General features: G+C 42.9%; 1 protein-coding gene across 4 annotated transcripts in view; it reads right to left on the bottom strand.

The window, feature by feature from the left end:
• Positions 1-23,138, bottom strand: part of POF1B (POF1B actin binding protein) — a 234,852-nt gene that overhangs the window by 5,647 nt on the left and 206,067 nt on the right. For all 4 annotated transcript variants that reach the window (XM_078688473.1, XM_078688470.1, XM_078688472.1 and 1 more), the window contains exons 13-15: positions 12,421-12,540; positions 9,524-9,652; positions 4,881-4,951 (exon numbers count right to left, since the gene is read on the bottom strand). In XM_078688473.1, the coding sequence (XP_078544599.1) occupies positions 4,881-4,951; positions 9,524-9,652; positions 12,421-12,540 (320 nt within the window). The remainder of the gene's footprint in view (positions 1-4,880; positions 4,952-9,523; positions 9,653-12,420; positions 12,541-23,138) is intronic.

Here is a 23,138-nt window from a genome sequence, read left to right as displayed (position 1 = left end):
TGGTGGAGCAGAACTGCAACAAAGCGCCACCCCGAGTGCTGAAATCAGTTTCTTTCTGGACTCTTTCAGCGCCCTCAGACAGAGCATTCACCAATTGAAGGTATACGTGTGCAGATTACTAACTTGGGACACTTTTAGATGCTAAATCAAAGTCAATTCACAGAATGGGGAGGTTGCAGGGCGGTGAGGAATCTGCGGTTAGAATATCCACCTGAATGGTTGCTTCTGCAGGCAGGTAAGTAACCTCTGATGGATACTTCGAACTGTAGATCCTCACCTTAGGTGGAGGTGAGGATCCCAAAGGTGGAGGGTCTGTGGAGTGGACCTGGGCCAAAAAGGTCCTGCATGACCGAATGGGTAAAGTGCCCTTCATTGGACCTGGCTGTCAAGTAAGTAGTGTTTTGCAAAAATGTGCACTTACATGCATGTCACGGCCTGACAGATGCCAAGAACAGTTACTCTGTGGGGCAGTGCAGTAGTAGCAGCCTTAGCCTTTCTTGCTCTGTGTTCTTGAAGGTGGGCAAAATGTCTGGCCAGGGTTCACCCCACGGTCAGAGGATGCTCTGTGCCACCTTGGAATGTAGATGCCATTTTTAATTTGCCAGACGCCACCGACTGAGTTCATCCTCTCTGGCAATAAAGAATCCCGCCAGGTGGTTTGTGATCACAAAAATGTCCTGACACTCCAGCCAGCTCCAAAGGTGCTGAGCCTCCTGGTATAAGAACCAGGACTCCCCCCCCCCCCTTCCTGAATGTTGCAGTACTTCATGGTACTAGGGTTGTCTGTGAAAATCTGCACAGGTCTCCCCTTGATGGATGGCAGGAAAGCCTTCAACTCCAAATTAATGGTTTGCAGCTTCAGCAGATTGATATGGAGTCAGGCGTCCGCTGGAGACCAATGTCTTCTGATCTCCACCTCCCCCAGATGACCCTAAACTAGTAGTGATGCATGTGTCACTTACATCAACTCTGAGTGAAGGGACACAGGTCTGTTACTGGACCAACTGCGCTCAAGCATCGACCACTGCGGATCGTGGGCCATCCCTTCTCAAATTATGAATCAAATCCAATAAATTGCCGTAGTCATGGGCCCACTGCCACTTCCCATTACAAAGACTGCATATGTCACCCGGCGTAGTTGAAAAAAGGCTGAAACTCTGGAATAATAAACCAAATGTCCTGGACTCAGAAGGCAGGCGCTGAATTGCACTATCAAGAACAGCCCCACTAAATTGCAAACTTTTTGAAGTAGTTGGGAGCGACTTCAGCATGCTGATCAAGAACCCCAACAATGTCAAGAGGCTAGTCATTGTCTGGTGATTGTCAATGACGGAATGTGACGAAGCCACCTTTAACAACCAGTCATCAAGGTAGGGAAAGACTGGTATCCCCAACCTCCGTCGGTGTGCGACGACCGCCGCCATCCCTTTCGTGAACACCCGAGGGGCATTAGTGAGGTCAAAGTGGAGTACTGGAAACGGGTAATGCTCCTGGCCGACCTTCAACCTAAACGTAACACCTGTGGGGCCACATGATGGGTATATGAAAATACTCGTCCTGTAGGTCGAAGGACACCATCCAGCCTCCTGGAACCAGTACTCAGAACTTTGAAGTTATCGTTCCTGAGAAAGGCATTCAGGGATCGAAGGACCATTATAGGCCTCAGTTCATGTTTCTTTTTCAGCACAAGCAAATATCGAAAGTAGCAACCCTCTACTCTTTCAGAGTCTGGGACCCTCTTGATGGCTCTCTTGAAAAGCAACACTCACACCTCCAGGAACAGAATGGAGAATTGCTCCTCCAAACTTTGATTGGGAGGTGGGGTGGGAAGGTGTAAACATGGTGGAGTGGACTAAAAAGGTATGGTGCAGCTTTGCTGAACAATTCAAATGACCCATGTGTCGGACCAAAATGACCATTATCGTGGGAGAAAAAATGTAATACTGCCCCTCACAGGATGGGTATGTGCTGGGAAGGGCAAAGCAACTTAGAGTCAGATGCCACAGGTGAAGAGGGCTGGGAGGATTGGTGTCCTTGCAGGCCTGCACTATGACTGCCAAACCCCTACCTAGCCCAATGCCTCAATAGGTCTGAAGTGATATCTGGAGTTAGGGGCGATTCATGCAGTTTGTATGCAAATCCTCTTGAATAGCCCCTAAATTTCCAAAACTTGTGAGGGAACTGCTTAGTAGGTGTCAGCAGTCACAGAGTGTGGAGTAGCTCCACTATCTTTGAAACACTCAAGAGCGGAATTATCTTTCTCACCAAAGAGGGGAGAACCATCAAAGGGCATATGAATGAGCAAAGCTTGCACATCTCCTGAAAAGCCTGTAGAATGCATCCATGTGTAGTGGTGAAGCACAACACAAGTGTCAACCACCCTTCTCAAACAGTCAGTAATTTCAAGGCCAGCACGAATCACATAGGTGATAATATTCTGTCCATCTTGTATTGTCTGTGCCTGGCAGACTCTAGGGTCTTTCATGGCCGCTGGCAAAAGATCACCGGCTTTGTCCCATAGGGCATGCATATAGCAACCTAACTAATAAACTGCATTAACTGATTACAGTGCCAAATGGCTGAAAAGAACATTTGTTTCCCGAAATCCTTAATTTGTTTGGACTCCCTATCTGGTACTTTCGAGGGGACAGAATTTGGATTAACTGTGCTAGTATATTCCTGCACCACTAAATTCTCTCAAGTAGGGTGCTCGGTGAAAAAGTCAGGGTCTCCAGGTGCCGGCCTATGACACCTGTACACCTCTCTATTCTCTGACAGACACAAACATGGTTTAGAGTAGACCACGTTCCCATCAAAGTGTCATTAAGGGAATCATTTAAAGGAAGAAAGGACTCAGATGCAGCTGATTCTGGTGCAAGATTTCTGTAAGTTAGTTTTGGTTGCCACGGAGGGCAACTGTAAATCCGGCATTTTAGCTGGCCTCTGAACCACAAATGCGAATGACGCACTTTGCACTGTCGGAGAGCCAAGTGGCAAATCCATCCCTGTGTACAGGATGTTTCAAGCCAATTGGGTTCTTGCAAGTCTGTGTATATTTTTCATCACTATTATGTGGAAGAAGATCACCATGATCACTTCCTACTGGGGTGCGTTGGTCTAAATCAGAGCCAAAAAGCTGACTGAGCCCCTCTTGGCGTCACCTTGGTAGTGGTAAGGCGGAAGCTTAGAGCATGACCTACAGTGCATGGATGACATCTGTATGTTATTAAATGTATTCACCGATATCCAGGGACACAGAATTAGGAATGCTCCTATTGTAAAAGACAAATTCGCCCTCTTGTTTTTTTTATGTGGATGTATTTGGGTTTTTGTGTATATGAAATTTTAAATATATGAGTTTTAAAGGCGAGTTATTAAAGCCTATATACTTTTTCAAATGCCCGTGGAATTTGGTTGTATTTGACTTTTTGTGAGCGATTAATGAGTGATTGTTTGCTTATTTAGTTTCTTCCTGTTTGAAAGCTTTTTAATTTTGTTTGGTAGAACCCGGTCCCCTTGGTTTGACGGGTATTTCTTATTACTTTGATCAAGTAGTTGTTTACCAGGTGCGCGCGTAGGCACCAGAGTAGGCATCAGTACTGGAAGTGGTACAGGACCCAAAACTGTTCCCAAGGGTCAGCGGGCATCTAGGGAGGTCCCGCCAGTGGAAACCAAACTGGTGGCCCCTGCAGATCCTTGGGAACCAAAGGCGCACTAGAGAGAATGAGTAAAGTTCAGAGGATCTGCAGCATGGCCTCCTTGAAGGCATACACTTGCTGCAGCATCACTGACAGCCCGGAGAATTCAGGGAGCATCGGGATAACTCCGCAAAGTGACAAAAAAAAACTCTGGAGTTCTGCAAGTGGCGGAGTGCAGCACAAATTGCAGTTTGCGTTGATCTTCCTGCCACTCGAGTAGAAATTCTACCCGAGTAGCAGCTTGCGCACGCCAACTTACCACGGAAACTCTGTGAAAGGAGCAGAGTTTACCGCCCAGGCATATAATTGTGATGGGCTCAGCACTCTCCATTAGCCCAATTGGACAAATCATCCAATGTTTATAGTAAATGCAAACAGCCCGTATGTATTTAGGCACATGCTTCTAATCTACCTTTCTTTTTTCAATGTTGTTTTCCTGATCACATTTGATGTACGTCGTTAGATGGCTGCCTTGGTAACGATTGCCTTCCCTTATCCATTATGTAAATGTAAATATAAATGTCATGATATTTATAGAGCGCACTGTCACCAGACGGTCACCTTGCGGTGTCGCCTATTCGGCTTCCTGGCGCTGATACTCATACCACTGTGGAACCCCTCCTGGCTTTCCCTGTGATGTGTCCACTCCTGGGCACCCCCAGGGTGAAGCCAGGCATCCTTAGCGCTGTTGGGGCCGGTGTGGAGGCTAAGCAAGCTATTGCCCAGAGTTGCAGCGTGGGGCCCATGATTAGAATAGGCACCGAGGCGAGAATTAACAGGTCCGAGGAAATTGAGCCCGAGACCCCGCCAAGGCGGGAATCGAACCCTGGTCCCCTGGCCAGAACTCTGCATCAGGGTCTGCCGCTCTAACCATTGAGCCACACTCCAACATGTACATGCTTTGTAGACATCCCTCGCGAATTTCATTTTCTTTTGTTTATAATTTGCATCTCCCCAGTACACTATGTTTACATTATTTCAAAACTGGTACAAACATAAGCTTTGCTGGCCCCAAGTTCAGTAACCCCCACTCAATCTCCAACTTTTATTAGGTTGGTCCTAAATGCCAGTTTCAAATAATACATTATAATTGAATGTAAAAACCTCTAAAATACTAACAGTGCTATAAGATACACATACAAATAACATATCAGCATGACTGATGATGTACACAAACGTTACTTTTTTGTGATGATTGCCTTGGTTACACCACCCTTGGAAGACTCCCTTTCTTGGCGCAGTCTGAAGAGTTCCTATAGGGGGGGGGATTAAATAAAAAGGCATCATTTGTTTCAAATCCAAGCTAGCAAAGATTATAGAAGACAAGTCACACACTCAAAGGTCTATTACAGTTGTAGGTTCAAAAGCCATATCTCTGTCATAGTGTTCAAACCAATTGGCAACCGAATGACGATGTCGTGACGGGAGAAACCTAATGTATATACTTTTCCTTAATTATATTTGCCATGAAGCACTTAATACAATCAAACAGGTGAGTTTTGAGTAGTTGACCAAATTAAGGGAGATCACATTCCTCCCACATATGTATTACAGATATTGGAATGCATGCTCCATATGCAGCAGAGCTTTTCATTATTTTATGTGTTTAAGTTTCTCACAGTTTGTTTAATTTTTTTTTAAATCATGGCGCAGTTTGAGATCACGTTTTGCGAATTTATTCTCAACACATCTGGCACCAAGTCCTTACAAACATATAAAATCACATACATTGCACAGCCTTCGAGCAGACTTTTTAATTTTTACAGCAACCAATATGTATATCATGTTTCTATGGCACTGTTTTAAACGGTGATCTGCAGGATCCGATTAACCACTATAAGTCATATTTACAGCAACAGCTGAAATAGGCATAGGTAAAACCCTGTGCTTGTGTTACCTTGCTCGCTTATATTACGAGTACACAAAACAACACTGCAAAATACCGCTAAAGTGTCTTATTAAAGCTACAAGTACTAAAACGATGCTATCTCTAATGTAGTTTAATTTTCATTGTGTGTTCCTATGTGTCCTGAGCGCAGTGTCTCAGCACAAGCAGAGTCTAAATGCAAGCATAGTGCCTAAATGCGCATAAAATGTCTTACATGCAAGGTCTGTAAATGCAAGCAAAGTATCCTGCAAAGTAATAATGGAAGGTTTTCCACCCTGGGATCCTCCAGCACCGACTCCCTACACTGACATCCTAAGCCAACTCCCTAAACTCACCTAGAGCATTGACCCCCTGCAGGCAGCCGCGGTCCATGCAGGTAACAGCAGTGGGGCCGAGTGAGGGGGGATTTCGAGGGATGATGCAGAGAGAAAATGAAATAAATAATTAAATTTCCCTCGGCATTGTCCCTCGAAATCCCTCTTTACTCGCCCCCACCGCTGTTACCTGCACAGGCCGTGGCTGCCTACAGACACATTCTGCACTGACCCCCTGAAAGCCCTCACACAAGCACCCCAAGTACTCATCTTCTATCCACACTCCTGCACACACATGCCCAAGACTAACCCTGAGCACGAATGTACAACCTTCCCCCCCAGCACTCACAATCCTACCTCTGCATTTTCACCCTTCTTCTGGCCTCACACAGGCACACACCTCTATCACTCATACACAGGCACACGGTTAACTCACCCCATGCACGCAACTCTTTGCGCTTACCCTCGTATCTCACACACACACACACACACCCCCCACCCCCCTCAGCATGCACAAACACTCCTTCACTGCGTGCATCCCTTCCACTCACCCAGACATCCCTTGCCACTCACGCACAGATGTATCCTGCACTCACACACAAGCAACCCTTCCACTCACACACCAGTACCCTTTCTGCATTCACCCCATTCACTAACCCCCCACAGATTACTCTGCACCAACCCCCTACAGGCACCTTCTAAAGATGCACTGTTTTCCCTGCACACTCATACAAGCGCACTCTGCACCACTTGGTATGAACTGAAACATGTGCAAACTTCATTCACTTCCTACCCTGGATTATGGGTTGATGGCCAAGAGCTCTTGGACTCCCTTCCCACAACACCCATGTAGAGTGAGGAGGAGACGACCTCTTCAGGCCTTTTCTTGAAAACTAATAGGACAACCTCCCCAGTCAGAACAAATAGAAGGCTTGGGTAGTAGATTGTGGGGTATAGTTGGAGCAAGTAATTTATATGGGGACACACCAAAAGGTCGGGACTAAGATTGGAAGAGAGCTTGACAGAAGGTATGGCACCTATTCCACTACTGCAATGTCATTTGAATTTATGTTTTAGACCCCTCTAATTAATAAAATGATGCTGTTAACTGTATTAATTTATTTCACTCATCTTCATTGATGATTCTAGGCACTTTATTGAGTCTTTGTATTTGAACGACTCATGGACTCTTCAATATTTTCCAGAGTCTTGTTTCTTTCCTTAGTGGCAGTTTTAAAAATGACCTCTCTCTTTTTTGTACCAATTGTTTTTATTTATTTATCAACAGGGAGAAATACTGAGCCTAGGTTTCGGTCCTGAGCTTGAGCAGTACTGAGATATTACTCAGTAGGTACTTCTAGTAGAAGGGGATAAGTAGGTTGAAGAATGAAAGCTTAGGTTTTTTGCCGACCAATATCAGTGGTTTATGACAACTATTTTCAGGCAGATCATTATTTATTTGGTCCTGTAAGGAGAATGTGACACAGAACGTTCTTGTAGAAAAGCTCTGTGCAGAGGGAGAAGGAGTGGAGAGGGAGATCAAACGGTACGCTAATGCAATCGTCGATTTCCTGCAGTGATCAGTGTGTTAGCTGTGTGTAAAGGAGATATTTGCACGAATCATACATATGAATAATTATTTGTATCTGGATGCTGGGGGTGTAGCTGCGATGAAAGATTCCAACCACGAGCAGTAACAACTTAGGACTGAATAATAGCATGTAGAATTCTATGTGGCAGTCATGGTGTAAGAATATCTGAGGGAAACTAAATAGGTTTAATAGGTATAGGTGATGAGCATTAGAAGTCTAATTTTGTTTAAGATAAGGAGAGCAGTGAGGGCCATACAGTATAGGATTGGCGAGAGTCAATTCTATAGTTGCTACTGGAATCTGGGTTGACATGGACATCAAGTTTCAAGTCACAATCTAGACGGTTGTACGGCTTTACAACGCGTGCTTTTACACCGCGTGCTGTTACAACGCGGTTTTTTCAACGCAAGTCGTTACCACAACTTGCGTTGGAGGGGTGCGGACTTAGGAATTTTTTAATTTACTATTCTAACACCAGCCTACGTACAGTAGGGAAGGTGTTGGACAGTAAATTAAAAAATTCCTTGTCCTGCAGCGCCATCCAGCGCAAGTCGTGGTAACGACTTGCGTTGAAAAAAACGCGTTGTAACGGCACGCGGTGTAACAGCCGCGTCGTAAAGGCTGGTCCCCAATCTGGACTGACTACTTGGCTTTTAATTGTGAGGCTTGATGGGTTAGCTGGCGGTGTCAAGGGACATCATTGCTTTTTGAGACCCTGAGTTTGTAAGAGCTGAAGACCATTCATATGTTGATAGAGGGTGGCAGTCTCCAAGCTTGGTATTGGTTTTATTTGTTGGTGATGACTGGTAAGATCTATTTATCACCAACGTATGTGTAATGGCGACGGCCCTGATTGCCAATGCACTTTCGTGGGCTGCTGCACATTCTGTTCCTTGAAAGAATCCAGAAGGGGTTTGTTCAGGATCAAATAAGAAGGATTCCATCTTACAGTATTATGAGCTGTCAAGAAGGAAGGATAGATCGAGAGAAGAAGTCAACATTTTGCTACCACAAAAAAACAAACCAGAGCAGTGCCAGGCAATGTATACTATCAAAAGAAGTAATCAGAACGAAAAGCACTGGTTGGCATGCATCTCGTCTCATCTGCTTCACCGTGAGCATTATCTAAGGTTTTGAGCAGCGCAGCTTCCCTTTCACTGCCATTAAGACACTGATTCTAGACTTGTGAAGCCGAGCACACATGATTTATCTATGCTATCACAACAAGGATGTGGTTTATAATTGATATTCATTTAAGTCCCGGGGTGTTTTCTTAAGAAGAGATGGGACTGTGGTGGACTAGTTCCTTCTTTGAATGGATGTTGGATGAGACTAATAAATCATAACAACCTTAACCATTTGTTGGGAATTATATTGATGGGAGTGCAACTGTTATGATCAACCAGAAGAAGTTGAGGTAGAACATTGCAGGATGGGTGGATAATCTGACAGGTTTGATCAGCTTGTGTGAGTGATGTAACCTTGTGTTGAATACTATTTTGGAATTTGATAACGTATCAATGAAGAAATGGGGAAGGCAATTACAGAGGGCTTGTGATTCATTGGATGGCAGCCTGAGGCACATACAATGCATGGTAAGTGAAATTCAATAGTAGATTGTCAATTTTTATAAAATGCACTTCTATTCCCTTCTGAATTTTTAAAGTCACAAATGCACAACTACATTCTGAAGGATGTACCCAGTGTTGCTGAGCTTGTTCTGGGAGAGTTTGTTCATGATTGCGATCAGGTATTCCCCTCAGTGCTACCTACTATTTGAGATTTTTGCAGTCTTTAGGATTTAAGGAATTTTGTGATTTACGTACTGTACAGGAGGAAAACAGATATATATTTGGTTAAGTTTGTACATACAAATAGGCAATTAGTGTACACTACATGAATACACAAAAGCAAGTGAGATGCTAGACATATGAACAGTGAAATAGAAAAGTTTACAATTTGTTCAACAAATGAAAACATTAAATATGTCAATCAAGTTTCTTCTGTTTGAAAATTACCACTGCTGCTTACCTCTTGCTGCTTTTTAACCAGGAGCTCAGTCCTTTGCAACGATGACGTTAGTTCAATTATCCTCATCTGAAAGTCTCTACTACTACCTTCACTTGATGAGGATTCATGCTGAATGTTGGATATCTGAGTCTAAAAGCAAAAGGTATTCATTAAACACATGATGGTCCATACACCACAAATACACCAGGATATTCTCACTGTTTTACAGACTTTTTAAATCCCTGTACAAAGGTAATGTACAAAAGTAATATTCAAGTTGATACAGATTGCCTTACGGTAGTTCAATTGATATGTGGCAGCTATTTCAAGGATTACTGATAAGAAGGGACCATCATAACCATGTTGATTCAAGTCCAACATTCTGAGTGGCTTTAAAGGATGTGGGTACTATGCCACACAGACTAATTTTCATCAGAATCTGGATTATGGACAAAGACAGGCAGGAATATGGTTTAATAAATAATGTGAGGTATGTTTCTCCTAGGCAACTAATACCATCTAAAATGTATATTTTGGTCCAGTTAGTGACAGGTTCATAGTTCAGGACAAACTGCTTGATGGCAATACGAGTTTCCTGAACCCAGCCTTATTCTCAGATTTTTTTTAACTCTTGGCATTCTCGGATAAAACATTTTATAGAAATATGTTTAGATCTTTCGCACAGATTGCACTAATTGTCAAGTGAACAGAATACAATGTGCACCTTTCAATTTCAAATAATATTTTTGGGGCAAGGGGGTGACACCAAATTACTCTAAAAGATTTGACCTTCTCGAGTTCTTCAAGTTCACAGATAATGTCATCATGAATTGCTAAAGATCATCAAAGAGAAAGGCCTAAACTGGATACCTATGAAAGAATCTAAATCCATATGTAAATGCTTTTAGGTGACACAAATGAAGAATGTCCCCAATGTTGGTAGGTAAGCACTTCAATTTTTAAATAGTCATCCAAACTCAGCAAGGTAGAACGTTGTATCATTCCATCTGAAGAATTGTAACAATCTGGGTCAAAATTGTCTGAAGGAAAATCACCGATATCATTGAGTCTATCAGAGCTCGATCCTACTGCAACAGAAGCGCTAGTCTAGAAAACCAGTCCCAAAGAAATTAGGTTTATTATATTCTCTTCCTTGACCATTGAAGAGAGTATCTCCTTAAGTAAAAAGAAACAAGGTACTGGCTCCATATCAAATACCAGTTCTGTACTGGTGGACTCTGTGATGGCCCAATTGTTCAAAATACAACTAGAACAATTCCCAGATACATTCTGATTGCAGACATACAAAGGTGTCACTCTTACTTAAGGAACCAACCAATTCCCCTATTTTTTAACCTTCCACATGTAGCCAAACTGTTAGAAGCTGTACTTTCCCAAACAACTGCAAATTATTTTGAGATCCAATTGACTTTTAAATCCATTCCATGTTAGTGTCAGAGAAAGAGGTTACAATGGAGATGCAGATTCAATAAATGTAAATGTAAATGTAAATGTAGTATACTTGTAAAGCGCACAGCTGCCCCAGCAACGGGGCGTCCCGGCGCTGTATAACTCTGGAGAACCCGTCCTGGCTTTCCCTGTGGGATGGTCCCTTGCTGGGAGTCCCCAAGGTGGAGCCTGGCATCCCCGGAATTGGTGGGGCCGTTGTGGAGATTAGGCAAGCTAATGCCCAGAGTTGCCGAGTGGAACCCCTGATTAGAGTAAGCACCGAAGCGAGAATTATCGAGTCCGCGACCCTGCCGCGTCGGGAATTGAACCCTGGTCCCAGGCTGACTTCTGCTCTCAGGCCTGCCGCCTCTAACCAGTGAGCCACACTACTCCACTAGTAGAAACATGCCCACCTTCTCACAAAGGTATTCATTATTAACAGGCGGATTGCCAACTTTTAAAAGAAACAAGTGAGATAAGCACCTAAATTCTCTACTCATATTTCTTAAATAGAACATTGACAAACATATCTTTCCCTTATTACTCACTTTGTGATTTAAAGAGAGCCTTTACATATTATTTAATGAGGCATTAGGGTTAAGTTACTTATAAGCTACACAATAGATACAGTATTGGATGTTTGATACTGTAAAATGTACATGCCTGTGATTTGGGAACAGAGTTATTATTGCATCTATTGTCTCCATGTAATAAAAACAGAAGCAGTACATGCAATGGCCAACACTTCCCAATTACCAAATAAAGTTCAGGCTGGTTTAATACCACGGCTGCGAGCTAAATCAAGCCTGCTTGTTATAAATTCAACAGGTTGCCATCACTTGGCAAAACATCTGGTGGCCCAGGGACATGAAACATAATTGTGTTTGCTAGAGCCAAAGACATAATAAACACATAACTAAAGACGATTAAGAAATTGCATCTTTTCTTAAGGATATTGGATCAAATTTATATATTTATTACTAGGTGGGATGTCAAGTAGAAAGGCACAAAGCACGTAAAGAGAGAACGTTTCATGCTATATAAACGTACAAACATTAATAAAGCACAAACACGTTTAAATACATTGCCTAAATATTATTGGCTTCTAAAGGAAATTTGTGGTACATACTAAAACCAATTTATATGGGATCTTTTCAAAGAATCATATTGTTTTATCAGTTTAAATGGTTCAATCTGTGCTGCTGTGCTCGTGGTGGCCACAATTGACAGGATCATCTAATATTAGATTTGGACCATTGATCAGCGAAGAAAATCTAGGTTTTGGACTTTTCCATAAGCACTTGTCGCATGCATATCTGTACATTTGTAAGATGTGGTCATTTTGGGATGATTAAATGAGTTCAGTTACTTGACTACATCAGGCATGTGGGGAAAAAGCGAGACACTGCATAAGCTGTAAAATTCCTTCATTATTGGTTAGTCTATAAAGGACAAAGAAAAAGATTTACCCTGAGTTTCTGTATCTCTTTATCTTTTTCTTCCCGCAAACTGACAAGCATTTCCATGTAATGTTTGGAGATTTTTTCTGTTTCCTTCACAATAGTTGGACTGGAGCATGTTTCAGAAATCTGTGGAAGTTAAGAAAGTCAATTAATCAAGGGCATTTCTTATAAAATACAGATTTATAGCCTCTTTACCACACTGGAGTACTTTAACAAGCATCTCAGCCACCAATAAGCAACATATGTCTTACTCTGGTCTGACAGCCTAATACCATGCAACACCTCCCTCCTCTACAATGATGTACAAAATCTCAAATTGTTATTGGAGCGTTACTACATACAATGCACCATTGCTCTCTATATGCCTTTGAGGCCCTTGAGGTATATGGCAAGGCCACCGTTGGCGGTTTTAAAGGAAAAGCCAGATATGGTAATTTCTACTCCCTGATGTCACTTCATGTCCCTAGGACTGCAATAATTTTTTCTCTTGTCTGTTGTAAAACAATAAAGGTGTCAATAACTAGATACCTAATAGACAACGATGCCGCAAACAACAACTCTATGATTAACATATAAAAAGAGAGACAGTAAAAGTGGGAATAACCAGATGCAAATAAAATAAAAGCAGGCTATATATCAATACCCAAACCACTATGAATGCTACTAAAGAATTAAGAGATTACAAGGGACCCAGAGAGCTAACTGGGGGAAAAGATGTAAACTTAAGGCATTTATAAGGAAGCTGCTAAACAGGAAGAACTGGAAGTACATACCAATAGAAAAAAGATGAAAGTTGCCTGAGGAGGAAAGACTGAAAAGGATAATGTTGTAATTTGCTTTGGCTTGTTAAGTTGTTCCATGTGGAATCTCACCATAGTGAGATTCCACTGGATGTGCTTTGTACAACCAACGTTCTGTACTGGTCAGTTGACTACTGGCTACGAGGGAACCGGTCTGTTGCCATATGGCCCTTGAATAAAGCATTTTACCTCTTCTAATCCTGCTTTCTGCGGAGTCACTATGTACAATTTTAGCGAAGATCTGGCCAGCTGTCACCATCTGAGCTGCAGACCCAGAACGGACCTGCAAATAGATCCTGTATGGTTGAATCCAAGCTGAGGGTTGAAGCAACATGGAAATCCCTGTTGTTGTACGGGAAGTTTACCTTCAGAAAGACAGGGTTTTGGCAAATTCCGCCAGCTACCCATGGCGTATGTATACGTTTTTTAGGGATCGCGTAGTGAGCGATCGCAAAGGTTGGAGGTTAGAGCTCCAGCTGGTTGCTGACATCACACGCTAACGTGCCTCCATCTTGGATGTAGCAGCGCGCATGAGCACATCGATTTATCCCTAACGAAGGACACAGAGCGGTGTAAGCAGTCGGACATAGGTACCTTAATGAAGGACATGGAGGGGTGTAAGCAGTCAGACACAGGTGACTTATTGTTCGGTGGCACACACACCTTATAGTGTGTCATCCTGATTTCAGTGATACGCACACCTTACACTCTTTAAAGCAGGTGATCTATTGTACGGTGGCATGCACATCTTATTGCTTGTCAATTCCGTTTTGGTGACATGCAAACCTCTGTTTTTTATGCACTGGTGCTCCAGCCTCATCACAGCGACACGCACGCTTCATCCTTAATTTATCCATATTATGTGGTGATTCTTAATGCTTCCACAGCACGGCAAGCAAATATTTCATGATTTGAGGTTTAATTGTGTTGGTGATTAGCACACCTTATCTTAGTCAGCGCACACTCAAGTTTCATAGCCAGTGTTACCCAAATCTCCTCCTTTAAGCGCTAGTTACAAGGGTTTACTTAACTTTAGTGGGTGTGCATTTATTATTTTATTGTCTTTCCCGTAGCAACTCATATTCAATGGGGTCATGATTAAAGCCTCTGAAAGTCCACTCGTCTAGTGTCTAGTGTAACAATGTCACTTTTATCTGTTACACCATCGTCCTGTTTTCTATCTCAACCAGGCTCTTCACCAGTTTCATTGGATGATTGTATTATGATGTTTGATAATTATTTGGAGGCTTTAGATGGGCAAGATGTTTGTCCTTCTAGGAAAAAAGCGTTATTATTGAACGCATCTGTCCTGCTTGTAATGCAAGCCATGGAGCCCTCGTGCATTTGCTATTTTTCTGCCCTAACAACGAATCTGTAAGGGAAAAATGGATAATACCACTTTGTAAATTAGTTGGCCCCGGCCACAAACTAGAGGTGCTAAGAATCTTGAGTTCGGATACATGTAGAGCTGAGGTTTTTGGTTTGTCCAGATATTGGCATGCACTGTGGATAAAACGAACAAAATACACTCTATGATGGGCCCTGACCTGTCTAAAAATCGATATGCACTGTAGATCAAGCGCACAGTAAGTACCTTATGATGAACCTTCCTATTAATTTGATGTGTTTTTACACACATTTTTACATGATTGATCTTATCTATGTTTACCTATTCAACCCTCTCTTATTGTATAATGTATGAGCTGTGTACTTTTATTATCTTTTATGATCGAAATAAAGTGATTATGATGGTTATCTGGTATTTACCCCAAGCTGCTTTGCAGAGTGGTCAACCAATGTTAGATGCATTTGAAGAAGCTAAATGCAGATTAGAGATTAGGTTTGCCAAGGAGGAAAATATAGTTATGACATATTTTAAATTTTATACTCAGCCCTAAAAAGTGGACAAATCGATTGATGAATTTGTTTCAAGGTTGCGTGAGCTGTCTACATGTCTACAAAGTGTATGTTTGGGAACATGACTGATGAGTTAATGAGGGATTAGTTAATAGTACAGTGTAGAGAGAAGAAAATTCAAGAAAGTTTGTGGGCAGCAAAAAATCCCACATTGAGGGAGGCCATTGATATGGCTCAGGTTTTGGAGAATGTCATACATGCGAGAATTAAAGAGGAAGAAACAGGAGGGAGAGGTATCTGAAACCAGTAGAATCTGCAACCACACTGAAGCACATTGGCAATTATAAGAAATATGGTGGGACTGTTAAACAAGGCGGCAGTATGTGCAATCGGTGTGGTAGTACTACCAATTCTTCAGACTCTAAATTTTGCTTTGCCAATACAAGGAATGCAGGAGGTGTGGCCGTATGGGTCATTTCACGAGGATGTGTAGGATGGCTAACCGCAACAAAGTGTCTTTGGTCTCTGAAGGTGAGGTATGCTCTGTTGAGTCATGCAACAGAATTCTCCTGGTAAGAGATGTAGAAGAAATGGTACAAGAGGGTCAAAGGAAAAATAGACCCAAAGCGATGCTTATGATAAATGTGAGAAGCTGGCCTGGTATATGATATCCACTTATGTAAGTGGGCACCCTGCAACAGTCCACACAATCCTTATGGTGATTTAAGAGGTCTTAGACAACCTTAGAAAGCTGGAGAGCAGCCTTCAGGCTTAGTCCAGAAGGAGTGTAAAGCAGCTTGTTTCACCAGAATGCAACCTTATAGAATAGATTAAGTGAAAAAGAACCACAGTTATTTATACAAATATGTATTTATTATATAATACTCTATAACACATACAAATTTCTCCTACCCGGATATATGCACAATACACAGTGGACCCCGGGAGGGACCAAACCATATACTATGAAAGTGGTATAAGAACCACAACTCGAGTCAAGACAATGTCGAGAGGACGTAGAAGTGCTGGGGACCCACAGAACCTCCCACGGTATGTAGATAGGGACCCACAGAGAGCGTGTGCATTGTGGGAACACGAACGCGTGCTCCGTACAAATCCACGTGAAAGTCGCGGTTAAATTTCTACAGATTAAGGACCCTTTTCAGTGGACCCTGAAGAAACCCAGTGGAAGACAGAAGGTTTAAGAGCCATCCCACTCGTGGAGACCCTAGTACCCACGTTACCTTCACTAGAGAAGCCGAGTGCATACATGTGAATAGTGTCGGAAACCACTGTCGAACTCAATGGAAGACTTCAGGAAAGTGCTGCTGCTGGTGAAGGAGAAAGTGTCCAATGGAATCCGAAGGTGGATTTTAGATGAGAGGTACCTGCAAGCAGAGTCTATGTCACTCAGGAGTGTCAAGAAGACTTGGAAGACGAATACCCTCCAATGTTGGGTGTTGCAGGAGAGTTGAGGATGACCTTGGCTCCGCTGCTGTGAGGACCAGACGATGTTGAGGAGGACCAGGAGCCATGTACAAGCTGTCCCACAAAGGATGTCGAGTGCTGAGGGGGTCTGTGTCCGGCAGGAGCACCAACAAGCCTTGGAAAATGCAACCAACACAGGAATTGAAGAAGGAGCAACGTGAGAACCAGCAAGGTCCAGGGGTCTCACCACAAGCAGGGCAGTCAGTGCAGGCCCGAGCAATCAGGGGAACCCAAGAGAAACACAGGTGACCCTCAACAGGACCCACAGGCCAGAGGCACTGGAGTTGCAAGAGGACATCGAGGAGCTCACCAAAAGATGCAGGCCACAGTGCACACAATGCAGTGTGGCAGAAGATTCTGATCACTGGAAGTGCTTGAGGCTGGGGCTACAAAGAGCCCTAAGATTTCGATGGCAGGAAGCCAACAAACCTTTGCAACTGCACAGTGCGCAGGGGTTCAAATATTGCAGCCCCCACGAGGGATACTGGTCTCAAACTTTGTAAGAGTGTAGGGCATGCCTCAAGAGCAGTGTAAAACCATCACCTGTGTTGCAGAACCTTACAGAGTCCGAAGGGGCTCAGGCTCAGCAGACCAGTCGATTTCCCTGCATTCACAGGCACTGCAATGAAGTGACTCCTTCGCTTCAAGGGAGATTCCTTCAGGTGTCTTTGAATCTTCACTGGCCTTGGAAGGTTCCTGTATGATGCACAGGCACAGACAATGCTGCAGAATGGAAGGGAGACGAAGTCAGGCCCAAACGAAGTCCAGAGTGCTCAGACGGTAGAAGAAGTGGTGTCTGATCTGAATCTTGTCCCATGATGAATCTAGGGACCCACCCACAGGCAAGCCCCTTAAGTACCCTAAGAAAAGGGTTGGGATGATTCAAGGGACCCTCCTAGGGGAGGGTCTGGACGGGGGGAGGTTACTCCCATGTCCTCTGCCCAGTTTCACGCCAGAGCGACTGGTTTGAACTTGACTATGCACGGGGACAACAAATGTGCCCCTCATGCAGACTTAGTGGTGCTGGCAAGAGCACCCACCCGATCCCAATACACTAAATCCTGTCTGGGAGGTGGTCACACCTCCCTGTGACAGGATGCCTATTATTACAGTGTGGGGGTATGATTCTAACATGTGACTCTGGGCAATAGCTTGCTTAATCTTCCCGACGGCCCCCAGCGCCTTGACACCTTCGGGTAATTGTTCACGCTTTACAAATACTGGACAATTACATGTTTGATACCAAACATGATAGGATTCGTTTCAGCCAATTTCGAGATGGTCATCGCGGAATTACGCGGTGCCCCTCTATATGGTATATGGCTGTTTCATTGAAAACCCGGAAGAATGGACTCCGTAGGCTGTTGGGGTGTCCTGCTCATGCAGGGGCACACTCTGACTTATAACCAAACACCCTGCTTTCAGGATTGCAATGGCCTGCTATAGGGGTGACTTATAGGTTTTAAGTGCAGTGACCCAGATATAGGACTCTAGATATAGGAAACCTATATCTTTAGTAAGTTGTGCTAGCACCAGTTTACACAGGCTGCAATGGCAGGCCTGTAGTTCTGTTTTGAATGGTCTCCCATGGATGGCATAATGCATTCTGTAGCCCATGGGGGAATCTCTGGGGTACCTATGCCCTGGGTACCGTAGTACCATATACTAGGGACTGATAAGGTTACCCCAGTATCCAATCTGGGATGTACCCAAGTACTGAACAAAACAATTTATGGAGAAAGCAGATCGACGGGGTGCCGTTTAGCAAGATACCAGTCAGACTAGTCAATAACAGCTTAGCACCAGGCAAAAAGTGGGGGTAACCATGGGGGCAGATCATACGTTCCTACAATAAATAACTGTGAAGTCGAACTAATGGTGTATACTGGGTCTGCGTATATTATTATTCCAAAGTCTATTTTTGAACAGAGGCGGGTAGGATGCACCCTGAAACCCAAGGATATTGCTTCAGGAGGATATCAAGGGAAATCTATCGACATCTTGGGCTTCATGGATGCCAAAATTAAATTTGAGAATAGGATTACCAAGGGTAAAGTGTATGTAGCTGAACGCGGATCACCAATTCTAGGATGGCTTTACCAATAGGATTTACATATTGTTAATCCTAGAACACCTTGTTTATTTAGTGTGGACATGACCCGGTTAGGGTATCAGAGAGATTCACATTTACATAGCCTTCAACGTTCGACAGCAGGTTTGTAATGACCTTTAAGCAAACGTAACAAGCATAAATCAATTTGCGAGAGACACATTTAACTTACAAAAACATATATTCATGTCCTAACAACTACTAGAGATCGATTAGTATTATCATAGTATGTGAACAGGAAAGTATCCTAACGGAGCCTGGCCTACTGTTAGTATGGGAGGAATTTGCTCATAAGAAAAGTCTTAGGTTCTTTTTTTGAAAGCTGAAGTGGACGAAATTCTTCGAATGCTCGGGGAGTGAGTTCCAAATTCTTGGTGCCGCTCCAGAGAAGTTCTCTTCTTTCTGAAGAGGACAGGTTTCAGTAAGAAATCTCCATTGCTCCGAGAGACTCAGCTGCCTCCTGATAATGTAATTTTCTGAGCTAGGTATAGTGGTGTTTTGAAATGTATCGCTTTGTGTGTGAAACATGCCATCTTTAGTTCAAGTCAAGTCAAAAGTAGGTTTATTATGACCATAGTCTTTAAACATGTGCAAAAGGCAATATCACAGCTTAAAATATTCACATAAGAACACTAAAACATTCTAAAATTGTTCCGATTTTGGTTAAAAACTCTTGCATACCCTTAAACTTGTACTTGTGCCAGCACTAATAAAATTGCATTTAAACTAAAACTTGGCATTTACAATTAAGATCTATTCATTTCCCTTATTTGAGAGTAATTTCATCATTTAGAAATCATTTAAAATTCATACAGTCCTGCACCTTATTCCTGGTTTCTTAAATCATTCAATACCACTTTTATGTATTTCCCAAGTGCAATTGCAATATCGATAGAGGGAAGCTCAGTTAATAAGGCCACTGCCTGCGCCCTGGTCTCTATATCATATTTTAGGAATACAAGGCGCAGCCACCGTTTCCGCTGTTCCAGTAGAGTCAAGCAATCCAGTAGGATATGTAACTGGTCTCCTTTGCCTCCCAGGTTACACCTGCAACACCCTTTCTGGTCTAACATTTTCACTTTCAGATCTTTATTTGTTAACCATGGGTTAATTCCAATCCGCAGCCTTAATATCTCCTGCCTAAAGCCGCGGTTAGGCAGGGTGTCTAGGTAAGGGAACCAATTTTCATTTTCCCAAGTGCTTATCATGTGTGATACTGATTTCTTTTTCGTTAAGTATCCCATATCAATCAATCCCGATGTTTCCTTCCCCTTAAGTTTCAGCTCACTCCTAGTACAAAGTACTTGATGCGGTTCCTGGCTCACCTCTACCTTTAGCCTTTTACAGATTTGGGTCAATCTTTCCCTACATGCTTTTGCCCACTTTAGCTCACTCTTTTGAATTTCATTCCTGCACCATTGTGCTACTTTTTGCCCGTCTGGATCTTCAAGACGTTGCCAAAGTCTAATTATTGCCATTTGTATATGTATCTCCCAGGACTTTGTGCCTATTTCTCTCCTTATGGCTTGTACCATAGATGATTGTGGGAGAGAAAGGAGACCTTTGAGGCATTTCACCTCCACCAGGTCCCAGGCTCCCTTACCGCTCAAATAAAGGACCTCAGCTCCATACAGGACCTGGGAGGGGATCATTGCCTCAAAGGCTCTTAACATTGGACGATGAGACATCTCTCCGTAGTCCCTGTTGAACATTTTTAGGCCACATATTGAAGAGTGTGCTTTTGCTTTTTGTGTTTCGATGTGCGTATCCCAATTTAGTCTCCTGTCAAACCATATACCTAGGTAGCGATATTCATTAACCGTCTCCAGTTTAAGCTCGCCTAGGTACCAATTAAATTTACTTATTTTGTTCCCAAAACATAGGATCTTTGTTTTGTCTAGGTTGACAGTTAGGAATTTGCTAGCACAGTATGCGTTAAATACATTAAGCTTTCTTTGGAGGCCTCTCTCAGTCTGGTCTACTATTACCAGGTCGTCAGCATATAGTAAGCAGGGCACCTTGTTTCCGTCCATTCTGGGGCTTGCACTCCCCTCAACTTCTAGGGAGGCCGGGAGATCTGACAGAAATATAGAAAATAGTTGTGGGGCTAAAACACATGCCTGTCTTAGACCGTTTTCTATGGGGATTTTTTGCGTCAATGATCCCACCGTATTCTTGATGACTTGCGCCCAGTTTCCCCTATGTAGTTCCATTATTATAGTTAGAAGTTCATTGGGGATATTTAGCTTCAATAGTCTTTCCCATAGGCATACACGGTCGACTGAATCGAACGCTGCTCGGACGTCAACGAAGCAGCAGCATAACTTGCCATTTTGTTCCGTTGACTTCTTTGCCATTGCCCACAATGCAAGTCCATGGTCAGTTGTGGAGTGGCCCTCTCTAAATCCTCCCTGTTCTATGGGGACGATTTGGAACTCTATTACCCATGCGTTAAGTTGGTTCAATACTATTTGTGAAAAGACTTTTTCTCCTATGTCTAGGAGGTTAATCAGACGATAGTTTTGTGGTGCATCCATGCTTCCTTTCTTATGGATTGGCCTGATTATTGCACCCTTTCAATTAGGAGGCATATTTCCTTCTGTTAGTATAATATGGAACATCTGTGCAAAAAATCTAGCCCACCACTTTACTTCTGATTTCAGTATTATTGCAGGAAGATTGTCGGGTCCTGCCGCACGGGTTAGTTTCAGTTCACTTATTGTGTATTCCACTTGTTTTGCATTAAATTTAGTTTTAAACTCTTCTGGTATTGCTTGCCATTTTTGGGTCTCTACATGCTCTATCGGGGCTCTTGCCCCGTACAGTTCTCTTATATACTTCTCCCATGCTGCCTCACTAACTACACAATTTAGTTCGCCGACTGTTGGACCAATTGCTGCCTTTACCAAATTCCAAAATTTTCTAAGATTTTTCTCTTCAATTGCTTCCAACAGATTTGACCAACATTTCTCTTTAAATGACCTTTTAGCATTGTTTGCCATTTTTTTGTAGTCTCTTTTTAGCTTACTTATGTGATTTTGTCTCTCATGGGTGAAGTTCTTTTTTTGTCTTCTTTGTGCCGCCCGTATCTCTCTTTTTTTAGATTGGCACTCAACCGAAAACCATTTTACTCGACTTGGTGGTTTCCCTCTAATGTTTTTGTCTCTTTTTAGTTCTATTCTTAAACACCTGACTACTTCCTCTAGTTTTTCTATGAACCATTTCAGGTTTTTGTTCTCTAGATTTTCCGGCTCCATTTTAATTTGCATAGCTGTCAGTTTTGCTTGATATTCCTCCGTGAGGCGAGTTGTCACTCGTTTGGGATACTCGACCTCCTGAGGGATCACTTTTTTTCTGAGTATAATTCTTCCCCCAAATATTGATAAGAACAGTAGGTTATGGTCGCTAACCTCTTTTTGTTCTAACTTAAAGTCCCGTACTAGGGGAAAATTCCAGGCTTGCATAAAAATGTAGTCAATCGGGCAGTACTGTGAGCCTATCTTAAAAGTCTTCCCTGCTGGGCAGTCTGTTTTCAATCTGCCATTCAGGCATTGGAAGCCCCTACCTCCTAAGAAGTGTACCAGTTCTGATTCCTGTTTCGAAATCTCCCCTGCCGGGAAACTGGCAGGATTAATTCCATACACCTCTAACAATTCTCTGTTCCAGATGTCAGTTTTTTTTGGGTTTAGTTTATGGTTAAAATCCCCCATTATTATCACAGTATCCAATGCATATTTTTCTAGTATTATGTCCACATCCTCTTTAAAGGACCTCATCTCATTCACATACCCGACACCATTTTCCCACTGCATGTATACATTCATTACAGTCAGCATTTTGTATCTCTTTTCTACTGTCAATAGTTCTAATCTACTGGATTGCACCCATTTACAATTCATTTTTAACGATGTTGCTTCTCTAAGCACTTTTGTTGAAACCAGTGTCATTAGACCTCCCGACGGGCGGCCGTGGTTGTTTTTCGTGGCCGGCCGACTTAATTGTAGGAATCCCTCGATGATTGGGGTTTCGTCGCATGTCCAGGTCTCTTGTAGGCAGGCAATGTCCGCTTTCTTTACTATGTCCTTTATGCTTTCTCGTTTTTGTTCATTGCCTAGCCCATTTACATTCCATGTTATGAGACCTAGACTTTGCGGCACCCCCTCATCCTATTCTACCTCACTCATGCCCCCCTCCTCTATCTCTACCTCTGTTTCATTCTCATTTGGGTCACCCCTCGGGCTGATACATTGGGACCAGTTATCCCATAGTGCTTCGTTTCCTGAATTATCTATAACTATATTCAGGCAGCTATGGGTTCCTTCCTCATCTCTATAAAGGTGTACTTGTCTCTTCCCCAGACCTGCATGGTATTTTAGGAAGGTGTTATCTATCGGGGCTTTTACTTCCTTCTCCGGGATTATCCTTATTCCCTGGTGATTTATCTCACTGGTGGCCTTCAGGATTGCTAT

The sequence above is a fragment of the Lissotriton helveticus genome, chromosome 4_1 (assembly GCF_964261635.1).
Source record: "Lissotriton helveticus chromosome 4_1, aLisHel1.1, whole genome shotgun sequence".
Classification (NCBI taxonomy): Eukaryota; Metazoa; Chordata; class Amphibia; order Caudata; family Salamandridae; genus Lissotriton; species Lissotriton helveticus.
This window is presented reverse-complemented; position numbering and strand designations above follow the sequence as displayed.